The sequence below is a fragment of the Leucopleurus acutus genome, assembly GCF_964270905.1.
Source record: "Leucopleurus acutus genome assembly, chromosome: 10".
Taxonomy (NCBI): Eukaryota; Metazoa; Chordata; class Mammalia; order Artiodactyla; family Delphinidae; genus Leucopleurus; species Leucopleurus acutus.
In genome coordinates this window covers 81,948,212-81,972,987 of record NC_139153.1, presented here as the reverse complement: position 1 = coordinate 81,972,987, position 24,776 = coordinate 81,948,212, and the positions used below count along the sequence as shown (strand labels likewise).

Below are 24,776 nucleotides of genomic sequence, written 5' to 3'. Positions count from 1 at the left end.
TATACGATATTTCTTTTTCTCTTTCTGAGTTACTTCACTCTGTATGACAGACTCTAGATCCACCCACGTCTCTACAAGTGACCCAATTTCATTCCTTTTTATGGCTAAGTAATATTCCATTGTATATCTGTACCACATCTTCCTTATCCATTCGTCTGTCGATGGGCATTTACTATTGTAAATAGTACTGCAATGAACATTGGGGTGCATGTGTCTTTTTGAATTATGGTTTTCTCTGGGTATATGCCCAATAGTGGGATTGCTGGATCATATGGTAAGGCTATTTTTAGTTTTTTAAGGAACCTCCACACTGTTCTCAATAGTGGACATATATACACTACCAAATGTAAAATAGATAGCTAGTAGGAAGCAGGCCACCTAGCACAGGGAGATCAGCTCTGTGCTTTGTGTCCACCTAGAGGGGTGGGATAGGGAGGGTGGGAGGGAGAAGCAAGAGGGAGGAGATATGGGGATATATGTATATGTATAGCTGATTCACTTTTTATAAAGCAGAAACTAACACACCATTGTAAAGCAATTATACTCCAATAAAGATGTTAAAAAAAAAGCTACAATGAGGTATCAACTCACACCAGTTAGGATGGGAATCATCAGAAAGTCTACAAACAACAAATGCTGGAGAGGGTGTGGAGGAAAGGGAACCCTCTTGCACTGTTGGTGAGAATGTAAATAGATACAGCCACTATGGAGAACAGTATGGAGGTTCTTTAATTATTTTAATTAATTAATTTTTTATTTTTTGGCTGCACTGGGTCTTCTCTGCTGCGTGAGGGCTTTCTCTAGTTGCAGCAATCGGGGTCTACTCTTCGTTGTGGTGCGCAGGCTTCTCATTGTGGTGGCTTTTTCTTGTTGCAGAACACGGGCTCTAGGGGCACGGGCTTCAGTAGCTGTGGCACGCAGGTTCTAGACCACACGCTCAGTAGTTGTGGCGCTGGGGCTTAGTTGCTCCCCGGCATATGGGATCTTCCTGGACCAGGGATCAAACCCGTGTCCCCTGCATTGGCAGGCAGACTCTTTACCACTGCGCCACCAGGGAAATCCCTAGTTTTCTCTAATTGACAGTAATCTTATGAAGTGCCGACTACCCGATCTTTCTCGCAAAAACTCTTACGTAGCCTGGCTCCTCCCTTACCTCTTCAGGTACCTCTTCAGGGCTGAGAGGCTGCGACCCGGGCCTAAGTCCTCAGTTTTATCCACCAAATAAAACAGATTCTCAAGTTTAGGTCGTGCATTTTTTTTTCAGTGGACACAATTATACCTTAATAAAGGTGCTTAAAAAAAAAAAAGGACAGGAAGTTTAATGTACCTGACAGGTCTTGCAAATTCAGATTTCGCTGGCTAGACAGAGCAGGGTGACAGTCCCTTGGTGTGACCCCCGAATCCAAACCGGGACAAGCGAGAACTAAAGAGTAGTCCTTTGGTTACACAAGCAGGGACTAGACTATCTGGGAGGCCATCCAGGAAGAGCGTTCAGCTGCGCGCGCACCTGGCAGCGTCGGGAACGTTCTCCGGCCTGGCCAGTAAAGTCGCCTGTTTTTTGTTTTTCAAAATTCACAAAACATCTCCGAATATTTGCCCAGAAGAATGTGAAACGTTCACTCATGGCCTCTCTTTCACTTAACTTTAGTCTTGTTTGGACAAGCTATGGGGAAAACTCTGAGGGTCGAGACAGGCATCTCAGAAGACAGCTATAGGCCCGTCAGGCCCCGACGCCACGCCGCCGTAAATAAAAGGCCTGGCCCAGGCCTCGTTGTTCTCTTTGTGCAGTGAACTCGTGGTTGGGGAAGATGGTGGGTTTGGGATCCGCGTGGCGGCAGCTGTGCAACCTTCCGAGAGGAAGGCGACCGCCTGCGCCGTCTTTGCACAGCTGCCGGCTACGGGTACCTCAGTACCTCAGGGCCGTGTTGGACACTGAGGGGACCGAAGTCTCGGGCTGAGCAGGATGAACTATCATTACAGACTAGAATTTCTGATGTCTCCGTGACTCCACTGCTTGGAACTGACGCAGCCCAGGGAGACTCGTCTGGTAGTCGCCCTGGCTTCTGCTAACTCACTGGTTTCTTCCCAGGCCCCTGATTCTCGAAGGAGGGTCCGCAGCGCCTCGAAGGTGAGTGGATTGTGCGATATGGAGTGGCTGGTAGTTGTACTGGGGGAGGATGGGGGGTGATGATGATCCCAGGTGATTCTGAGTGTCTCGCTGACGCCATCACCGCAGCGCGCTGAGCACCTCCATCCCCCGGGTTGGGATCCCTAGTATTTGGCCTCGGGGAAGCCACTTACTCGTGTGTCTCGTTTCTCCATTAGGGGTTTAAGACGTTCACCGGTGTGTTATTTTTGAATAAAGGTGAGTGTTAGGTGTGCGGGCGCTCTTAGTATCGCTCACGTTTTTAACTCCCCAAAGTTTTGTCTAAGCCTTGCTAAACCTGCTTTCTCCACTTGTTTTTCTACTATAAACTACCTTGCATGCTGGGCCTTCTTGATGGAGGTGTTCTCCGCAGTTCTAAATTTGTTTCCTACTCCTTTTCTCTGCAGAACTTCCCATCCCTGAATTCTTAATTTGCTAGATCCTTGTACTGGGGCTGTTGTCTTTGAATGTTGTAGATTCCTTCCCATAATGGCTTCCCTTGATCCAGGTCTCCCTAAATTGGGGATGATGATTTCTCAGACTAGAGTCTCTGATGCTGATTCTGATGTCAAAATTAATTTCTGACTCATTTGGGGAACTGGATACTTGGAGTTTTGAGAGGAGCCAGGGGGAGGGCTGTAACTCTCTGCTTGTATTTCTCATTGGTGGTCCTGCTTCCATCTTTCTAGCTTGAGAGCTTTGGAAGCCCAGCAGGGGCAGTGCCCCTTCACAGAGATTCAGGGATAGCCTGGTGGCTGAAGGCCTAAAGTTTGGAATTTTCCTCTTGGAGAAGTGCTGTTGGGATAGCTGGGATGCCCAGGTAATGGTTCCTGCCACTTCATCAACAAGCTGTGACAAGAAGTGGAGAGTAGCGTGCCTCTACCTGGGTACTGTGGTAAGTCTCTTGCTGGTTTTTCTACCAGCTCCAGAGTGGTAATGGTGACCTGGGTGGACTAGAGTCTTTGAGAACTTCTGAGGATCTTTGAAACCACCTGATCCACTCTTATGCTTCTTTCCACACTGTGTGGCAATTCCCCTGCCCACCCAGACTTTTCTTTTTTTAAAGTAAAAGTGGTATATAACTACCTTAGTTTCAGGAACATAATGTTTTGTACATTTATATACACTAGAAAGCGATCACCACCATAAATCTAGTCACCGTGCAGTTGATCCTTTTTGCCTAACCACCTTTCCCTCTGATAACTACCAACCTGTCCCCGTATCTATGATTCATGCTTTTTTTATTTTTATTTTTAATTTTTTTATTTTTTGCGGTATGCGAGCCTCTCACTGCTGTGGGCTCTCCCGCTGCGGAGCGCAGGCTCAGCGGCCATGGCTCACGAGCCCAGCCGCTCCGTGGCATGTGGGATCTCCCCGGACCGGGGCATGAACCCCTGTCCCCTGCATCGGCAGGTGGACTCTCAACCACTGCGCCACTGGGGAAGCCCCATGCTTTTTTTTTTTTTTTTAATTTTATTTATTTATTTATTTATGGCTGTGTTAGGTCTTCGTTTCTGTGCGAGGGCTTTCTCTAGTTGCGGCAACTGGGGGCCACTCCTCATTGCAGTGCGCGGGCCTCTCACTATCACGGCCTCTCATTGCGGAGCACAAGCTCCAGACGCGCAGGCTCAGTAGTTGTGGCTCACGGGCCTAGTTGCTCCACTGTATGTGGGATCTTCCCAGACCAGGGCTCGAACCCGTGTCCCCTGCATTGGCGGGCAGACTCTCAACCACTGTGCCACCAGGGAAGCCCTAGATTAATGCTTTACTGCCAGTTGCTTGCATGTTACTAATATGTGTTGCTTTTATGAAATTTTAGAATTTTGCTGACACAAAGGATATTCTTTACCTGGTGTCGGACAGATCCTTGGAACTTCACGTCTTTCCTGCATTAACCCGCGTAAGCAGCTGTCAATCTCCTGGGGTGGAGGAGACTGCCTAGAAATTTGGGGACCAAAATCAATTAGGTGGCCTTTACTTCGTCTTACCCAAAAGACTCCAATAAAATATTTTAAAGCAAATAAAAAATAGATTGGTCTCAGTGAAAACAAGACGGTACAGAAAGGTTTAGGGACATGAAAGGTTAACCACCAGTGAATGAGCATCACAGTTGACATCTAGCTGTACCTCTTTGCAGCCACATACAAAAGGTAGATTTGCCACATATTGACACCAGTGTTAAGGATTTCTAGATTGATTGTGGTAGTATTCTTATATTTGAGGTTTTTATTACGCCATTGACACAGACATCCAATTTGCCTTTTGATCAATTGGTGAAAACATAGGTTGTCCAGATATATTTTAAAAGAATATACTGGTGGTTGCCAGGGGCAGGGAATGAGGAAATGAAGAGTTGCTGTTTAATGGGTATAGTTTCCATTTTAGAAGATGAAAAGAGTTTACGGGGATGGATGGTGGTGACGGTTGCTCAATGTGATGAATGTGTTTGTTACCACTGAACTTTATGCTTAAAAGTGGTAAAGATGGGGGAGGGGGATAGATTGGGAGATTAGGATTGACACATACATGCTACTACATATAAAAAAGGTAACTAATAAAGAGCTATTGTATAGCACAGGGGACTCTACTGAATACTCTGTAATGGCCTATATGGGAAAAGAATTTAACAAAAAAGTGGATATATGTATAGCTGATTCACTTTGCTGTATACCTGAAACTAACATGACATTGTAAATCAACGATACCCCAATAAAAAATTTTTTAAAAATGGTAAAGATGGTAAATATCATGTGTATTTCACTGCAGTAAAAAAAAAAATGGGGGAAAAGCATACTCTGTGCTCCTATTTGTCATCTTCATAAAGGAGATTCCCCACCAGCGTGTGAAGAGTATGCTGCTGTAAGGCTGTATTGTACATTAGCCAGCTTCTGGTAAGGGGGCATTTGAGTTTCTGGTCATGGTATATACCAGTGCTGATTCCCTATTAATTTGCACCCATTTGAAGTTGTGTTGTAGAATACATTTACAAAAGTAGAATTTCAGAGTCAAAGGATTTGGGCATTTAAAGTAATGATGTATGTTCCATAAAGTTGTCCCAGTTTATACTCGTAACAGCAGTCTCCTTCAGAGTGCCTGTTTCTCTACCTGCCATCACTACTCCAGGTGGATTGTACCAGTTTGTGTACCTAATAATTCATTTTTTTAAAAATAATTCATCTTTTAAATAACTGCACATCTTTTGCATCTGTTTTCCTATGGAACGTTTCCACCTTGGTCCCCACTCAGCAAAGATTTTTTCCAACTTTTATTTTCCTTAATCGTCTTTGCCAGGCCTTTTTTTTTTTTCCCGTCCTTGAAATTGCCCTGTTGGGTACTCTCCCATTGCTATTCCCTGACCACGGGTTCTGTATAATCTTAGCAGCCACTATATATTTAGTGCTTTGGTCTGTCCTAGGCTTTTTATGTGTTTCACTTCATTGAATCCTTAAAACCTTGCAAAGTAGATATGTATCTACCCTACCTTGCAAGCAAGGAGAGGAAAGCTCAGGGATGTTAAATAATTTGCTTAAGGTCACAGAGATAGGAGGTACTGAGGCCCCTGGGCTGGACACTGGTGTTTGTCAAGTGGGAGTAAAATTGAAGCTTGGTTCTCACCCAGACACTCCAAGGACAAAGCAAGTGGCAGAAGCTGAGCTCTGCTGAAGTTAAGAGATAAGATGACCACTCCTGAGGTCAAGGTAAACTTCCCTGTCTACACATGAGCAGGAAGGCTCCTTGGGGGTCAAAAAGGGAGGGGGCACCACCCCATAATAAGTGTGGACATACCCCCCACAGGCCTCTGCAGTGGAATCCATCTTGGCAAAAAGCTGCACTCCCATCTTGGGGAGGGTCCTAGGACTGGTCAGCTGTGAAAAAAGAAAACGATAATTGGCTAAAGGTAACCAAAGACCCGGAAGACCCGTCCTATATGTGATTTAAATCGCCCTTTTCGCTACTCCTCAGAGAGGATGCCCATATCCTTTCTCTCCGTGTATTTCTGCCTTGCTTCTGTCTTAAATAAACTGTTTCTCTGTGTGCTGTTCTCCCAATTGTGTTGTGTCTCTAATAATAAACTTTGTATCTGTTCTTATAGTTTTTGCCTCCTTGAAACATTCTTGCTTTCAAATGGGGCAAGAGCCAGGGAACTTTGCTTCTAGCCTCTAGCCACTGGTGGACTAGCTGCTAGGTTCTATTCCCGGGCAGGAACTAAGATCTCTCTTCAGGACCACTCACTGGTCTCTCCAAGGTCAGTGTCAGTCAGGATTCAAATTCCTTTCTGTCTAGTATATAATATACCTACGGCCTAGCTTTAAACATTTCCAATAACTGAAGCAAACCTTTCTTTGATTCCGTTTTTCTTTTTCTCCCTCCCACTCAGAGGATGTCACCCAGCTGAATTGTGGCTGTATCGTTCTTTGGCTTTGTACTCTGATTTCAAAGCGTCCCTAAAATATTGTTTGGTTTTGTATTTTGTATCTTTGAGCTTCATAAATATGGACTAATACTCCACGTAGTTACGTTGCAGCTTGGTTCTTTTTTGTTCACATACTTCCCTATAGTTTAGATTCTACACTTCCAAACACATTTCTGCCCATTTTTATTTAGGCAAAAAACAATTCTAGGTTGACGGGTGTCTCTGGGTAGTGTACATGAGGACTTGCATTTGTAAGTGCATTTTTCTAGGGTGACAGTATCACATACGAAGCACAGGGGACTGGTTAAGATGTAGGGAGCCAGACTGAATACTTACAGCTGTTCAACTTCGGCTGAGTTACTTAGCCACTCTATTTCCTCATTTCTAAATGGATAAAAGCGTACCTACGCTTACGGAGTTGTTAGGTTTAACTATATGTAAATGCACTTAAAACTGCCTAACATAGAAAGCCTTATTTAGGCATTAGCTACAATTAGATTATTCCAAATAGCTTAGACATTAGCTAACATAGCCTAGTCAGTACCTCATCCAGTTTTCCTTAGTCCTTGACATGACTATAAAATGGTCAACTTCATTTCTTGTCCATAGGGTCTCTTCTGCACTCTCTTGCCCTTATTTGTATGATCCAAGTCCTGCCCTAGGTGTTCAGACCCTCCTTCCTGTGTCAGTCCCAGGTTTAGAGTATAAGACTGAGGGACTTCCATGGTGGTGCAGTGGTTGAGAATCCAGGGGACATGGGTTTGATCTGATCCCTGGTCCAGGAGGATCCCACATGCCACGGAACAACTGGGCCCGTGCGCCACAACTCCTGAGCCTGTGCTCTAGAGCCCGTGAGCCACACTGCTGAAGCCTGCACACCTAGAGCCCGTGCTCCGCAGCAAGAGAAGCCACTGCAATGAGAAGGCCATGAGCTGCAACCAAAGAGTAGCCCCCGCTCACCGCAACTAGAGAAAGCCTGCGTGCAGCAACGAAGACCCAACGCAGCCATAAATAAATAAATAAATAATGTATTTTAAAAAAACTGATTGAGCTACAGCCATGGTGAAGATGGTCACGTGAACTTTTCTTAATTCCAGGCATGGAAATCACTTTGCAGTCCTCTCATTCTTGAGCCCCACAGCCTCTCTTCACAGGGGTGACAGTGATTTGATAAGACCCCTACCCCAAAGCACACTGAATCTTCTTCACCCCCAGGAGCACTTTCAGAAGTAACCAGTCCTCCCAACCCACTAGGCAGATCTCACAACTCTCTAAAATTAATCTACGCAGAGCCTGGCCTGCCATCTCAGCTACTGAAGACCGTGAGCCTCCCAGGCCTGTTTCCCCAGGCCTCTCATCCCTGGAATCCTTAGCAACTGGCTAGTGCGCGAGCCCCTCCAGAATGATACCTCTACCTGCCTGTTGCTTGAGCCCGAACCCTCGGAGTCTCCGTGAGTCCTGTTTGCATATTCTATATCCAATTTGTCAGCAAATCATGCTGGCGATACCTTAACACCAAAATTTGGCCGCATCTCACAACCCTGCTGCTCCTTGACTCTGGTGGGATCCACCATCGGCTCACTTCGCTCCTCTGTGTGATGCAACAGCCTCCAACAAAGCTTCTGGATATAATTTGGTTTGTGAGGAAATCCTAGAACCAAGAAATAAAAACTGTTTTGGACATTGTTTGCAGGAATATAACTTTATAGAATCCCTTTGGAAAACAGTTTAGCAGTACCTACTAAAAAGGAGGCATGCTCTCTTCAACCCAGTGTTTCCACTTCTGGTGATGCACCCTAAACACTCACATACAGATACAAGGATTAATATACACATCCTTGATAGTACTGTTGGTTAAGGGGGAGAAAAAAAGGAAACCAAGTGTTCTCCAATAGGGAAATGGGGGTATATTCATAAAATACACCGTGTGTTACATGCACCAGTAGGATGACTAACATACCAGAGTGGATTAATCTCACAATGTGAAGAAAGAAAGCAGATGACAGAAAAACAGTATGTCATGCTTAAAACATTTACCACTAAACAATATATTGTTTAAAGTTCCTAAGTTCCTACTGTATAGCACAGTATATTCAATATCCTGTGATAAACCGGATAGAAAAGAATATGAAAAGGAATATATATATATATATATATATATATATATATAACAATCACTTTGCTGTAGAGCAGACATTGACACAACATTGTAAATCAACCATACTTCAATAAAATAAATTAAAAATATATACATATTGTTTGGAGTTAAGTATCATAGTAAAAACAAAAAGAAATACATAGCACTGGGGCTTCCATGGTGGCGCGGTGGTTGAGAATTCACCTGACAATTCAGGGGACACGGGTTCGATCCCTGGTCCAGGAGGATCCCACATGCCGCGGAGCAACTAAGCCTGTGTGCCACAACTACTGAGCCTGTGCTCTAGAGTCCGTGAGCCACAACTCCTGAAGCCCACGTGCCTACAGCCCGTGCTCCACAATGAGAGAAGCCAGCACAATGAGAAGCCTGCGCACTGCAACGAAGACCCAACACAGCCAAAAATAAATAAATAAATAAATTTATATATATATAAAAAGAAATGTATAGGATTGCTAAATGCTAAATTCAAGATGGGGTGGGCAGGGACAGTGATATACTCAAGGAGGTGTATAGTCAAGGAGGCTCTATGGGAGCTCGTTGTGTAATTCATATTTTTGTATGTCAAACTACTTCTGAATAACTTAAAAAACAATGTTTGGGACCTGTGAATCCCAGAGGGCTGAGCACAGGCAAAAGCTTAAGTCAGCCCCAGGGACACCTCCAGACACAGGGAGCTCCCTTGGAAGACAACCGTTCTCAAGATGAGCCAGAACATCCCCAGGAGAACAAGTCAGGAGTCGCAGTAACAGGTGACTTTACAACTAAGAAACTCAGATGACAGCACGCTTGGAGACTGAAGATGTTCAAAGAGATAAAGGGGCTCATTCAATCCATTGTGCAGAAGAGGGCATTATAAAGTAGGAGATGGGTTTGAAAAGGAAACAAGTAGCAATTCTAGAATTGAAATGAACAGGTAAATTCATAAGAAGCACAACAAACAGGTTAAATAACAGACCAACTGGATAGAGAATTAGTGAACTGGAAGAAGAAATCATCCATAATGTGGAGCAGAGAAAACAGAGATGAATATGAAAAGGAGTTTTTAGGAAGGGTGAAGTGAGCTGCTCCAACATTTGGCATTGTTGCCTTCACCTTGCTGGTCTGTTAGAATGCTGCAGCCAGAACAGGCGCAGGCACCATGGTTAGCTCTGTGCAGTGGCATCTATGGGCATCTGGCTTTGAGAAGCTCAGGGCCCTCTATTACTTTGTTTATTGTAGTACTTTCTCGACCATTAACATCCTACTTGCCCAAGACAGTCTTTCAATTGTGTTATTTCCCAAAGAGTAAGGACAGAGAGATTATCCTAAGGGTTAAAGTACCTGCTGATGCTTCAAATGTTAAATTTTATTGCCCCCAGTCAGGTGACTCTCAGGTGGAAATGGATCACATTCCAGGCTGGCTATTGCCTGTCATTAAACCATTAAATTCTAAACATAGTGAAGATAGAGATGTCAGCCAATAATCAAACCCCGTTATGTGCTGATGGGTAACAACATGGGAGAGGGAGCTGTCTTTAAAGGGCCTTGCATCAATGGGGGCACCACCCTGGATGGGGAGCCTCCCGTTTCCCAGCACGCGGAGAGAGGCCTTGCTCCGCAGTGGGCTGATTTCTTCTACAGGAGGCTGAGCAACCATTACAAAAGATTGCTTTTTAAACTTTTTATCAGGAAACTTTTCAAACAATAGGAAGAATGTAAACACTCATATGCCCACCACCTAATCCAACAATTGTCAACATTTCTCCATATTTGAAAATATGGCAAATGGCAAAAATATATATTAAATTATATATACATATACATATACATACATATAAATATAGAATATATATATTTAGCAGGCTCATTTCAATGTGAATTATAGAGATCATGACATTTTATGCTTAAATATTTCAGCATGCATATCCACAATCTAAGGACGTTTACCTGCATATATACTTTTTTTTTTCTGCGAGGCTTGCAGGATCTTTTTTTTTAATATATAAATTTATTTATTTATTTTATTTTTGACTGTGTTGGGTCTTTCCCTGTGTGTAGGCTTTCTCTGTTTGCAGCGAATGGGGGCTACTCTTTGTTGTGGTGCTCGGCCTTCTCACTGTGGTGGCTTCTCTTGTTGCGGAGCATGGGCTCTAGGCTCGCAGGCTTCGGTAGTTGCAGCACGCGGGCTCAGTAGTTGTGGCTCGCGGCCTCCAGAGCGCAGGCTCAGTAGTTGTGGCGCACGGGCTTAGTTGCTCTGTGGCATGTGGGATCTTCCTGGACCAGGGCTCGAACCCGTGTCCCCTGCACTGGCAGGCGGATTCTTAACTACTGTGCCACCAGGGAAGTCCTACAATACTATTATACCTGAGAAAATTAATAATTCCTAATATTACTTAATAGTTAAATCAATACTCAAATTTTTTCAACTGTTCCCCAGATATCTTTTATGGTAATTGTTCTTTTAAAGAGCCAGTATTAATTGATTCAAGGATCAAGCACTTTCTTTTACTGTTATATCTTGTTAGTCTCTTTTTTTAATCTTTACTTATTTACTTTCTTATTTTTGGTTGTGTTGGGTCTTCATTGCGGCAGGCAGGGTCTCCGTTGCAGCTCGCGGGCTCTTCGTTGTGGCGCACGGGCTTTTCTCTAGTTGTGGCGTGCGGGTTTTCTCTCTCTAGTTGTGGTACACGGGCTTAGTTGCCCCGTGGCATGTGGGATCCTAGTTCCCCGACCAGGTATCGAACCTGTGTCCTCTGCATTGGAAGGTGGATTCTTTACCACTGGACCACCAAGGAAGTCCCTTGTTAGTCTAGAACAGTCCCCTTCTCTCTGTGACAATGATCCTTTGAAGAGACTAGGCCAGTTGTCTTGTAGAACATTCCACATGTTGGCTTCATCTAACTGTGCTCTCTTGGTGTTTTTAACTTGTTCCTCAACTTTCTGCATTTTCTTTAACCTGGAAGTTATACTTAAAGGACTAATTAGATTTTTTTTTTTTTTGGCTGCACCACACAGCCTGCAGGATCTTAGCTCCCCAACCAGGGATCAAACCACTAGACCACCAGGGAATTCCCTTAAAGACCTAATTAGATTCTGATTACATGGTTTGGGCAAGAATACTTCATGAACGACACCATGTATGGCTGCTGTAACAAATTACCACAAACTTGGTGGTTTAAAGCAACAGATATTTATTCCTTCACAATGCTGGAGGCCAGAAGTTCAAAACAGTTTCACTGGGCAAAAATCAAGGTGTCCACAGGGCCTTGCCCCCTCCAGAGACACTATGGGAGAATCTGTTCCTTGTCTCTTCCAGCATCTGGTGGCTGCTGGCATAACTTGGCTCGTGGCCACATCACTCCAATCTCTGCCTCTGTGTCACGCTGCCTCCTCCTCTTCACTTGTGTGTATTGCATCCTCTTCTGCCTCCCTCTTATAACGATATATGCGATTTCATTTAGAGCCCTCCCAGATAATCCAGAATTATCTCCCCATCGCAAGACCCTTGATTTAATCAATCTGTAAAAGACCCTCTTTATCCCTGTATAAGATAGCCTTCACAGGTTCCAGGCATTAGAGCATGGATATCTTTTAGGGGATCATTTTTTCAGTCTACCACGTGCTATATACTTCACAGGGCCTTGTGTCAGGGGGATTATAAAGTCTACTTGTTCCATTATTCTTTTTTATTTTTAATTTTTAACATCTTTATTGGAGTATAATTGCTTTACAATGGTGTGTTAGTTTCTGCTTTATAACAAAGTGAATCAGCTAAACATATGCATATATCCCCATATCTCCTCCCTCTTGCATCTCCCTCCCACCCTCCCTATCCCACCCTGGTTCCATTATTCTTTTTTTTTTTATTCTTGACCTTAGTTTGATCGCCCGGTTACAGTAGTGACCCCCAGGATCTCTTCATTGTAGAGGTGCTTTTCACCCTTGTGAGTGGCAAGATGGGTTAATTCTTTGGCACTGTTACCAAACCAGGTTTGTTTGCCTGATGCGCAGCAAGCCAAACGCTAGGTTTGCAGCAGAGAGTTTATCCACAAGGAAGCCAACTGACGGGATGAGAGAACAAGTCTCAAATTTTCTTCCCAAAAAGGCAAGGGGCTTGGGGTATTCATAGGATAAAGCTGAGGTGCGGGGAAAGGTAATTAGAGATAAGAGAAAGGTGCTCAATCAACGTTCTGCACAGACACAACTAAGCTACAGGTTTCTTCCTGGGACCTACGTTCAGAAAATGGCTGTGTTAGTATGCGCTGAGGGTGAATTTTTTGTCCTTCTGATGTCAAAATGTCACAAAGCAGACACTCTGTGCCCAGACACTCTGCATGCCCAGATGGAAGGTCAGTGGTCTTAACCAGTCTTAACTGGTTCTATCTTGAACTGGACACAGACAACTCCAAATCTCAAAAAAACAACTTGGGCAAACACTGTTTAGGCTATGTGATGCTCAGAGGACATGCAAGGTTTTTGTAAAAATGGAGTGAGCTTGATCAGTGAAGGCAGGTTACAGTTTATTATTTATTAATGGCTAACGGCTGACTACCCTTGGTTTCAGCATCTTGTGAATGAATATCCAGTCTCCATCAACCTTAACCTGATGATTTTGGCATCCACTGATGATCTTTGCCTGTGTAGGGGAGGAAATAGTTTTCCTTGACCCTCTTAGGGTCCCTGGCTGGGTTTGAAAATCAACCTGACAAAGACAGATTAACAGGAGAAAAGCATACACATTTATTTAAGTTTTACATGACACAAGACTTCATAAAGAAATGAAAACCCAAAGACATGGCATACTTGCTTTTATGTAAGGTTGAACAAAAGAGACAATTGTGGAAAAGTGTCTAAACTATGGGGGGAGGCTAAAGAAGGTAAGAATTACTTTTAACAAGTTCTGTGTGTTTTTTTTTTTTGGTGGGATCTTAGTTTCCCAACCAGGGATTGAACCTGGGCCCATGGCAGTGAAAGCGCTGAGTCCTAACCACTGGACCACCAGGGAATTCCCAACAAGTTCTGTCTGTATAGAATTCTCTTGGTCGCCAACTTCTTGTACTCCTGGTTCAGGGAGGGCACCTTTCAAATGGGAATTTTCACTCAAGTTTGCAAAATGATGATTTTCCAATTTGATTATTCTTTCTACACTTATTTGCTGACATTCTTCTGTAAAACAAGTAATAGTCATCTCATCAACTCGTACTTTGTCTAATCTGAATTATTTTTTCCTACTGCAAACGTAGGAGAAATGATTCATTCTTTTCCTGTATTTACAGTATTGTGTGTGTAAGGGGTTGGTGTAAAATTGTCCTCCAGGGGTGGCAAATGAATTCTCCCTCTTTTTTGTATACATGGGTCCAGGAAATTTCCCTGTGGTACCCTTGACCTTATCAAATGCCTTGCTGAGACTCAGATGTGCAGAGACACTGGCCTTCCCCTGACCTCTCCTTTTAGAATCTTGGCCAAGGAACATGTTAGCTGCTCTCTACCAGGCTCCCACCTCCAATGGCAAGGGCATTACAACGGCTTCAGGGATTCCAAAATACCAAAACCAAGCTTGGTGGAGGTTAAACAACACACCTCCCTTAAATTGGTTGATAGGAACATCACAAAGTTAGGTGGACTTAAGATACTGAAGCATAAAGCTGACTATGCATCTTCACTCTTCCCTCCAACCTCATCCTCTCGATGCACGTTGGCATTCGCTCTGGACACCACCTTTGTGGTTGTATTTTTTTAAATATATATATTTATTTATTTATTTTTGGCTGTGTTGGGCCTTAGTTGTGGCATGCGGGATTTTTCGTTGCAGCGTACGGGATCTCTAGTTGTGGTGCGTGCGCACTCTAGTTGTGGTGCATGGGCACTCTAGTTGTGGAGTGTGGGCTTAGTTGCCCTGCAGCATGTGGGATCTTAGTTCCCCGATCAGGGATCAAACCCGTGTCCCCTGCATTGGAAGGCGGATTCTTAACCACTGGACCACAGGGAAGTCCCTTTGTGGTTGTATTTTTGCCGAGTTACCCAGAGGTCTCCGTTTATCTTTTTCCTTCTATTTATTTATTTGTCCCTTTTATTTCTTTCTATTTCATTTTATTTTATTTTAAATTTTCCTTCTACTTACTATTATACACAAAAGTGTATATAATAATTACGTACAATTTAAAGAAGACTAATAAACAACATGTACTCACCACTGAGCTTAAGACCAGGTACTGCTAAATGTGTGGCTGGAAGATTTGGAGGCCACAGGAAATGTGACTTCTGGTGTTAATCCCACGGGAGTATGAACTTTTTGTTAGGAATTTTCCAGATACTTTTATTTATTTTCCTTTTCTTTTCCCTCCCTCTATCCAGAGCAAAGATGGAGGCCAGTTCGCACACTGAAGATGCGGCCTTTTGATACTTTATTTACAAAGAGTAGTCAGCCTGTGAGCTGTAGTTTGCCAATTTGACTTTTTTTTAATTGCACTAAAACATGATTTATCTTGATTCCTGAGTTTTTTGGTGTTCTCTTAAATTTTGCACCCAAGGCAGTACTGCTTTCCCACCCCGGGGCGGGGGTGGGAAAAATGCTCTTTTTTAACTTTGTCAACTAAAAAAAAAAAATAGTGCAGGAGGCTGCAAATAAGAAAAGAGTTTATCTGGAGTCTTAAGAATTGCAGTTAGGGAGACACAGATTCGGGTAACCCCGAAAATGTGTTCCAAGGAAAAGAAAGAGTCAGGGGCTCATAAAGACACAAAGCCACAAGGTTGTTAAAAGTTGCCTGGCGAGAATTAGGATTGACTAAGTCAGAAAATATTTGTCCACAGGGAATCACAGGTTGTTTTAGGGTAGGGGTCTGATAAGTAGACTGTCACGAGTTACTTTATATGTATCTTGAGTTTCTAGCAGGTGTTCTGGATGACTTCATAAGGTCAAAAGGTCAGATTCCATCCAGGCTGAGATGTGTATAAGTCACATTTCCTTAATGGCCTCCCAGCTCCATTTTAGAGAGCTCTCTTAGAGTACCAACTCCATTTGATTTTCCTTTCACAATTTCCAGAACTTTTCAGGACCTTGGCTTTATATCCTGACTGCAAATCTGTGATCCACTGTAATCCTGATTTGGTCACTGAGCATTGACTGATGTCCTCAGGGCAAATGCCAGCTCCAGGGCTCATTTGTTTTTCTGGGTTCTTGCTGTCCATTATTTATGGTTTTTGAAGATTTCCCTTACTTTCTCACCAACTAAGCCCTACAGTAAAAATGTGTTTTTTTTGTTTTTTTGTTTTTTTTTTGGCCGAGCCACGCGCCTTGCACTATTTCAGTTCCTGGACTAGGGATTGAACCTGGGCTCTCGGCAGTGAAAGCGCAGAGTCCTAACCACTGGACCGCCAGGGAATTCTCTAAAAATGTGTTTTAAAAAATATTCTATCCAGAATATTAGGAAAGGGAAGATCTACCCTTTCCTTGTGGTAAATTTAAGTCCGTTTTTGTTTATTTTGTGTGTGTGTGTGTGTTTTTGTTTTTTGTCAAAAAGAATTGCAAGCCTATGTCTTAGATCTTCTTTCCTAATCCTTTTTTTGGGGCAAAAATGATGTACCTCGTCCTGCTCCTTCCTGATAATGACTTCTGGTTGGTGAGAAACTGTACCTGGTGCCTGGTCCCTGGTATTTGCTGCTCAGTATTACCTGTTAGGCTCCTTCTATTGTTTAAGGGCAGCCTGATAAACAGGGAGAGCCCAGAGCCCTTTCAATGCCGAGCCGAGGGGCTGGGGGGAGGGGTGAGAGGCTTCGAAGGGGGCAGAAGGGCCTGTGTTAGGGGGTTAGGGCTCCATGCTAGAATTTCGCTGCTGATCCAGGTGGCACTCACCAGGCTGTAGTTTTCAAAGTCCACTTTGTCCTATTTGTACAAATAAGCACATACCTTCCCCTTTCAGTCTCCTGCCACTCCTTCTAATTCCTCCTTTATATTAAAAGAAAAAAAGCCAACCAACCAACAATTCTTCAATCCTTTCTGCACCCCTGACTTGTGTTCTAACCCTGGCTTTCAAACTTGAATGTGCATTAGAATCCCCTGGAGGGTTTGCTAACACACGGAGTGCTGGGGCCCACCCCCAGAGCTTCTGATTCTGCAGGTCTGGTGGGGAAAGGGGTGGTCAGTATAGGGGGAAGGTCAAGCGTTTCTAACATGTTCCCAGGGAGTGGCTGCCACCTACCTGGAACCACACTTAGAAACACTGGCCCAGCTCCTTACCCATCCTGGACTTGTCTTTCCTCCTGTATTAAGCATCCACCATGTGCTAGGTGTTGTGGCGGGGTTTAAGATGCCCAGGTAAACAGGCAGGTTCGGTCCCTGCCATCTTTTATGGTTATTGGTGTTTTTTAAACACAAATTCTTCCTGTTGAAACAGTTTCTCTTTTGAGATCTTTTCTTCAATGTTTTGAAATCTAGTCTTCCTAAGTCTAGGCTAAAACGTCTAAGAGACAGTTTCTCAAAGTGCAGCCCAAAGACCGCAGTGTTAGACTCTCCTGTAGTTCCTTTTAAAAATGCAAGGCCTGGACTTCCCTGGTGGCACAGTGATTAAGAATCCGCCTGCCAGCGCAGGGGACACGGGTTCGAGCCCTAGTCTGGGAAGATCCCACATACCATGGAGTAACTAAGCCCGTGTGCCACAACTACCGAGCCTGGGCTCTAGAGCCCGTGAGCCACAACTGCTGAGCCTGTGAGCCACAACTACCGAAGCTCACACACCTAGAGCCCCTGCTCCGCACAAGAGAAGCCACCACAATGAGAACCCCGCGCACTGCAACGAAGAGTAGCCCCTGCTCGCTGCAACTAGAGAAAGCCCGTGTGCAGCAATGAAGACCCAACACAGCCAAAAATAAATAAATTTATTTTTTAAAAAAATGCAAGGCCCTGCAAAGGAGGCAAGAATATACAATGGAGAAAAGATAGTCTCTTGAGCAAGTGGTGTTTGGAAAGCTGGACAGCCGCGTGTAAATCAATGAAGTTAGAACACACCCTCACAACATAGAGAAAAATAAACTCAAAACGGCTTAAAGACTTAAATATAAGACATGACACCATAAAATTCCTGCAAGAAAACATAGGCAAAACATTCTCTGACATGAATCATACCCATGTTTTCTTAGGTCAGTCTCCCAAGGCAACAGAAATAAAAGCAAAAATAAACAAATGGGACCTAATCAAACTACAAGCTTTTGTACAGCAAAGGAAACCATAAACAAAATGAAAAGACAACCTACGAACTGGGAGAAAATATTTGCAAATGATGTGACCGACAAAAGCTTAATTTCCAAAATATACAAACAGCTCATATATCTCAATAACAACAAAATAAACAAAACAAAAACAACCCAATTGAAAAATGAGCTGAAAACCTACATAGATATTTCTCCAAAGAAGATGTACAGATGGCCAACAGGGACATGAAAAGATGCTCGACATCGCCAATTATTAGAATTATATGTGGAATCTAAAATATGACACAAATGAACTTATCCACAAAACAGAAAAAGACTCCCAGACACAGAGAACAGACTTGCGGTTGCCAACGGGGAGTGGAGGCGGAGAAGGGATGGATTGGGAGTTTGGGATTAGCAGATGCAAACTATTACATATAAGATGGATAAACAACAGGGTCCTACTGTATAGCACAAGGAACTATATTCAGTATCCTGGGATAAACCATAATGGAAAGGAATATGAAAAAGAATATACAAATGTATAACTGGATCACTTTGCTGTACAGCAGAAATTAACAACATTGTAAATCAACTACACTTCAATAAAATATATTAAAAAAAAAAAAAAAAGCAAGGTCCTGGACTGATTCTAGAGACACTGAACCTACAGGCAGGTTTGGGGTAGGGCCAGGACTCTGGTTTATAATGACTCCACTCCGCCCCCTCCAGCGGGGGAGATCCTTCCTTGAGGAGCCTCTCTCTTAGCTGAGGGTTCTTGGCTATGAAGAAGGAACATGATTACTTCCTTACAAGCCCCCTGCCATGTCTACTTCACGAGGCAGTAGCTCATGTGGCAGACATTCATGGTATCATTTCCTCTATCTCCTCCATTATTTCTGATAAAGTTGTTAGCAAGACTTTCTCAGATGTGCATTTTTAGCGGCAGTGGATAGCAGATGTCCCAGTTGCTGCAGATGCCACCCCCCTCACTGCACTTCCTATGTCATATCTATTCGTCCACCTGTGTTAGAAGAGCAGAGCCCGCCCTCCCCGGCCATGCTGCCTGTGTTCGTCTCCCATAGATTCTGCCTCTGTTTGTGTGTCCTGTGTGGCAACAATGTGGTTTACTGGCCAAGGTAAAATATTACATCAGGTTACTCTGAGACCTGGCAAGTTAAGGGGAGAAATGAAGCATTTATCCTGACTTTCCCATACAAATCATGCTTCAGGGTAACCCAACAGCCTTGATGAGGGACAGTTCCTTTTTACTAAAGAATTCCAGCTAATAAATGAGGACAAAGTAATAGAATTCAAAAACCAACATTTCACAACCCCTCATGAAATACTTGATTCAGGCAAAACTCATCTGTGGATGAAACTGTCAGTTGGAAGGTTGATGGGGAAACCTTACAAAGGAGGGGTCAGGCTATGGCCATCTGAACCCATCACTCAATTCAGCTTTACTCAGAGAGGGACAAGCGGGCAGCACTTGCTTCCTGAGGGAGCACAATAGGAAACACAGAGCACCTGGGAAGGAATCTTGTCCCCCCCACCCACCCCCCGCTTCCCTCACCCAGTGGAATCTGAATCTAATTAAACCTTCAGGTTTGATAACTGGAAATACAAGAGATGGAGGAAAAAAGTTAAATGACACTCTGAGGAAGAAACAGATGAATCCAGAGAGTGGAACGTTCTACAGGACAAATGAACATATTTCTGTGTAGACGGTATCAAAAAGAAAAAAAAAAAAAGAGAGAGAGAAAGAAGAGAGGATAGGAGGTGTACCTACTGTAAACTGAGATTTAAGAAACATCAAAATGCAATGTGCAGGGACTTCCCTGGTGGCGCAGTGGATAAGACTCTGCACTCCCAATGCAGGGGGCCCGGGTTTGATCCCTGGTCAGGGAACTAGATCCCACATGCATGCTGCAACTAAGAGTTTGCATGCCACAACTAAGGAGCCCAGGTGCTGCAACGAAGATCCCACACCAACAACGAAGATCCTGCATGCCGGAACTGGAACTAAGACCCGGCACGGCCAAATAAATAAATAAGCAAGCAAACAAATAAATAAATAAATATTTTTTTAAAAAGAAAAGAATGTCTTGAACATTCCTACCGTCTCATCCAGGCATTGCATTTTCTTTCCATATGGAGAAAAGCTGTGGCTGTCCCACTCAGCTGTTCTTTTCACAGCATCTCCTTTAGGATGAGATGTTGTTGTCTCACATAATTGCCACAGTGCTCATTTCTCTGCCAGGCTGGCCTGGGAGAGGCTTCTCATCTGCATTTAACACACCTGCTCCCTGTTTCATGGTGGACAGTATCTCACCCCACCTTAGAAATACAAAACAGCCAGTTTTTAATTATCTTATGAGGCTCCTCCTCCTTCCCCTCATTACACTTGTTAAGAGCAAGTTGTATTTCTGTGATAAGAAGGAATGCGAAAAAGAAAGGAGGATCTGATTTGCCAAAGTCACAGATTTTCACAGGCAATAAGCACACCAGCTTCCTCCCCAAAACTCACTCCCAGTCCCACAAGTGTGCACGAGGAAAACAGACATGAAGACGTGCACTGACAGAACCACAGAGACTCTGCAAATATTCATTCTCCTTCATTAAGAACGTTAAGTTATAAACATTTTGATTCATACATAGTCAAAGTGGGTGGTGCACCTCGTTCCTTACCTTGAAACCAAAAGTCCTGCCCTTCTGGAACTTTCACCAACCCTCTCCAAAGCCAGTATCTTACCCCAAAGAGGTAAGCCTTCCCCAATTCCCTGAGTTCACATTTATTGAATGCTACAGGCCCACCTAGCCCTGTCCAAGAAAAGGACCAATCATTGCCCTGAGAGGGCAGACCCAGCAATGTGGAAGAGAAGTGCACCCACGTGTGGGCAGCTCTTCCTATGTGGGAGAAGCCAGGTTTTTAGTCCTAAGAAATGATTTCCCTGTCAAAGAGAAGTTGATTTTGCAAAACGCTAGACTCTAAAGGAAGGTGGAGCCGTCTTCTAGGCTCCTCCAGTAGACCCTCTACAGACCCATGGTCCTGAGGCTGAGCCCAGGGCCTTCTATCCCCTTGGCAGGTGTACAGCTCAGAGTGTCCCATAGACGCTGACTTTGGCCAGGGAGATGCTCTCTATGTACTGTTTCCGGCCTTTCTCATACAGGACATAGAGTTGCGGGGCCTGGTCCTCCCCGCCCACACTGCCCTCCAGGGTTGCCAGTGAGGAGTAGCCACTGGGCCCCGGCCACAGCTGAACCGTCTCCTTCTGCCATGAGGTGCCATTGCTGAAGCTCCAGCGCAGGGTCAGGTTCACTCCTGGGAACAGCAGCAGAGTCAGGGGAAGGAAGGTCTCCCCCTAGAGAAGGCCTCCTTCTCTAGGTCACGGGGGCTCCTCGCCGACCCCACCTGGCAGATACTCACGGAACTCTGGATGGGCTGGGTTGGAGAAGAAGACAATGCCGGAGTTGGTGGCCACAGCCCCTGCGGCTACCACAGGGTCCACGAGCTCAGGGTCAAAGGTCACATCACGGGGCCTCAGAGTATCACAGGCATCATAGCTGTGGAGGATGATTCGGCAGCGGCAGTGGTAGTTGTTCTGGTTCCGGGCATTGATGACCACTGAGCCATCGGGGAGCTCAAAGGGCTGAGCGGAGAGAAGAGGGCTTCAGGAAGACGCAGGGTGGGGGCGGGGCGAAGGGCCCTGTCCCTGAGGGAGCAAGGCTGGGTGGCACGGAGCTGGGCAGCCAGGCCCGGGGTCCGTGAGTGAAACGGTGCTCTGGAGGACAGAGCAGGTTGAGCGGGTGGGGGACAGCCCATGGACTCCTCCTGACCTGGCACTCGTCGGGGCTGAAATCATTTTCCCGCTTGGGCTGGCCATAGGGGATGCCGCTGACCCCACTCCCATAGTGCCAGGAGGCGCCCCGGTCATCGCTGAGGAGGCAGAAGACCCCGTCCCGCTCCAGCGTCCCGTGGCCACACACAATGAGCCGGCCCTTCCGAGGCTCCCGCTGTTTCTGTGGGAAAAGGACAGGGGTGCCACAGACGGAGACATTGAGGGGGCTCAGAAGCAGGGGAGGGGAACCCACCACCTCCTAAGTGTGAGGACACACGTTGTCCCCTTCCGTTCTGTCCTTGCTTGCTGAGGGTTCCACAAGCATTACAAACACCCACTGTCTGAATTAAGAAGCTCTTTGGCAGAATAAGCTCCTTCGGGACATCCAGGGTGTACTCTGGACAGGCTGTGCATAGGACAAGGGGGCCCAGCCACAGGGGGAGATGGGAGCTTAAACCCAACCTGTGTTCACAGGCCAAGCTGTGGACCATGGCACAGGCTTGTGTCTGCCCAAAGGAGGGCTTTCTTCTAATCTGCACAGGACTTTCTAACTTTTTTTCTAATCTGCACATGGATCAGTGCAGCCCTGTTGACAACCCCCAGATGGTAAGCCAATGGCAAAATTCCACCTTCCCTTGGTAGGGTGTTCCTCCCAGGATGTCCCTTTCTTCCAAGGAATGCCACCTAAGACAGAAAAATCTGACTTCACAGGATCTGCTCTTTGCAAAGGAGTCCATTAACGGGGCAGACTCTCTATGAGGCACCTCCCTCCACCCATCTCAGGACAGAGACCTGAATGCCAGAGCCCGGTCCGGGGGCAAACATCTCAGTGCCTATGTCCAAGGAGAGGTTCCGAGGCGAACTCCAGGAAATGCCGTCATCCTTGCTCCACACCAGCATGGTGGAGGCCACCTGGCAGCCAGCCTTGTGAGCACAGAGGGAGTAGAAAAGGAAGACCACTCCTGTTGTTGTATCGCTCACCACTGCCCCCAAGTTCAGCCCATCTGGGCTCTCCCCATCGTCCACAATGAAAGCTGTTGGAGACCATGTGCTGCCTAAAGAAAAAAGGGAAGAAAACCAGGGTGAGCACTCTGGAGGCTCCCTTTCCACCACTCGCTGCAATTTTCACCTCCTGCTAGGGACCCAAGGCCTTATGATGGCCCCACGAGACCTGCCCCTCCTCACCTCTCAGACCTTATCTATTCTACCCTTGCTCACTCCATCCAGCCGTACAAACTCCTTCTCATTCCTCAAATACTCCCCTCCTTGCGGGGGGGGCAGTGAACTCTGTCTAAGCTTGTTACACCTGCCTGGCTCTTCTTCCAGGTTCACTTACCTCCTCTGAGTCTGCTCAAATGTTATCTACTCAAAATTACAGTCAAATTCTGGCACTCTCCATGCCTCTTGCCATGTTTCATTTTTCTCTACTGCACGTATCAGCTCCCAATACAAAAAATACATTTACTTAGTTATTATGTTTATTGTCTGTCTCCCCACACCCCAGTAGAATATAAGCCCTGTGAAGGCAAGGAATTTTGCTTTGTTTTGTTCATAACTGTATTCACAGAACCTAGAACAATGCCAGGTATATAGTAAGTGCTCAGTAAATGTCTGAATGAATGTTTAACTCCTTGGTGAGCCCAATTTCCAGATCACTGCCCTGGACACCTTCCCGCCTTAGGTTCCCTCTACTCTTCAGGGATCCAGCAGCCTCAGGGCCCTAAAGCAGGTCAAGCTCCCCACCCATCCAGCCTCTTGTGACCCAGGCATCTTTATACCCTGGTCCGTGGACCTCCGCAGAGCAATGAACTTAGCTCCTTTATCCGATGCTGACATTTTCCTGGCCTCAGCAAAGGCAAGGAGAGTGCCCCGAGGAGTGGTGGTGATGAGCGGGATGCGGAAGGTGTCCACAGAGCCGATCTGCTTCCCGCTCACCCACAGCAGTTGCTCCATGGTCACAAGCGGACGAACCTACGAAGCGAGGAGGAAGGATCAACAGAACAAACGTGACTTGGGGTTTTAGGGTGAATGAATAGCGGCTCGGAGTCAGGTTCCCCTGGGAGAGGCAGGGTGATGGGGATCCCGAGTGGGAGAAGGGGTCCCAGAACAAGGAAGGGGAACCCTGAGGAGAGTTCGGAGCGAAACTGGGGGCTCGGAGAGGGGGAGGGACTACGAGGGGACAAGGAGCCCTCAGGGACAGGGAGACCTCAAAAGGGTAAGGAGCTCGAAAGAGGAGACTCAGAGGGAAAGAGGACAAGGGCCCAGAGAGGGAAAGGGACTGGGAAAGGAGGGAACGGGGTCAGAGAGTTTCTCGGAGGAGAGGGGGCTCAGCAGCCTAGGTCCCGGGGTACAACTGGGCACAGACCGCCTGCGTGAGTCGGGGATGGGGCTATGCGAGGGGTGACTCACCAGACTGAAGTCGTCCTTTGCCCTGGCCCCGACTCCTGCTGAAGACAACAGCAGCAGGAAGATCGCGGCAAACACCTGAACCCTACAGACTCCCCATGATCCCAGCATTCGCGGTCTCCCGGGTCTGCCCAGGGGCACTGTGCCGGGTCGCTCCGCAGTCATCTCTCCCTCGCGGCAGCAGAGACCCTGGCCCCCCAGGACTAGACGCGGGCTGGATTCGTCAACTGACCCCGGCCCTTTAAACGCTCAGCTGTCACCCTCAAACCCGCCCCAATCCCAGCCGGCCCGCCACGCTTCCGCGACTCTCTTTGGCCCTGGCACGACTCCCCACGTGACCCTTCAGCGCCTCAGAGCTTCCTCTTTCCAATTGGCCCCCATTGAAGCGCCGGAGCGCGTGACCCCGGCCGGAAGCGTATTGGCTGGGGTGAAGAAGGGGGCGGGCATTACTCCTCAAGAGCCTTTTGATTGGTCGAGGCACCTGGGTCACGTCATAGGGGCGGGATCTATTTTAAAGAGCCAGGCGAGGTTAAAAGAGCAGCATGTAGGAGGAAATAAAAGTCCCAGAGTTTTTGAGAAAACAAAATATCAGTCTTTTAATAAAATCTTTTTACTACAAAATCGAGATCTGGAAGGCGGGTTGAG

General features: G+C 45.8%; 1 protein-coding gene and 1 long non-coding RNA gene across 2 annotated transcripts; one reads left to right on the top strand and one right to left on the bottom strand.

Annotated features, from left to right (window-relative positions):
* Window positions 1-1,792: 1,792 nt before the first annotated feature.
* LOC309967939 lies at window positions 1,793-4,881 on the top strand. The gene is made up of 4 exons (XR_014326548.1): window positions 1,793-2,128; window positions 2,326-2,365; window positions 2,836-3,041; window positions 3,966-4,881. It is a non-coding gene; the product is annotated as an uncharacterized lncRNA (long non-coding RNA).
* A 15,362-nt stretch (window positions 4,882-20,243) lies between these two features.
* Window positions 20,244-24,348, bottom strand: NEU1 (neuraminidase 1). The gene is made up of 6 exons (XM_082847350.1): window positions 24,135-24,348; window positions 23,504-23,696; window positions 22,518-22,780; window positions 21,724-21,906; window positions 21,314-21,536; window positions 20,244-21,208 (listed from the first exon to the last, which is right to left on the bottom strand). Exons 1-6 carry the CDS (start codon window positions 24,294-24,296, stop codon window positions 20,982-20,984), a joined length of 1,251 nt encoding a protein of 416 aa, XP_082703476.1. The 5' UTR covers window positions 24,297-24,348; the 3' UTR covers window positions 20,244-20,981.
* Between the last annotated feature and the right edge of the window lie 428 nt (window positions 24,349-24,776).

Excerpts from the sequence above, each read along its gene's own strand:
- NEU1 (XM_082847350.1), bottom strand. The coding sequence starts at position 24,296 with ATGACTGCGGAGCGACCCGGCACAGTGCCCCTGGGCAGACCCGGGAGA. Across the intron at positions 21,537-21,723 it reads TCAGCCCCGACGAGTGCCAG|CCCTTTGAGCTCCCCGATGG; the intron begins GTCAGGAGGAGT and ends CTCTCCGCTCAG. Across the intron at positions 21,209-21,313 it reads CCCAGCCCATCCAGAGTTCC|GAGTGAACCTGACCCTGCGC; the intron begins GTGAGTATCTGC and ends TGCTGTTCCCAG.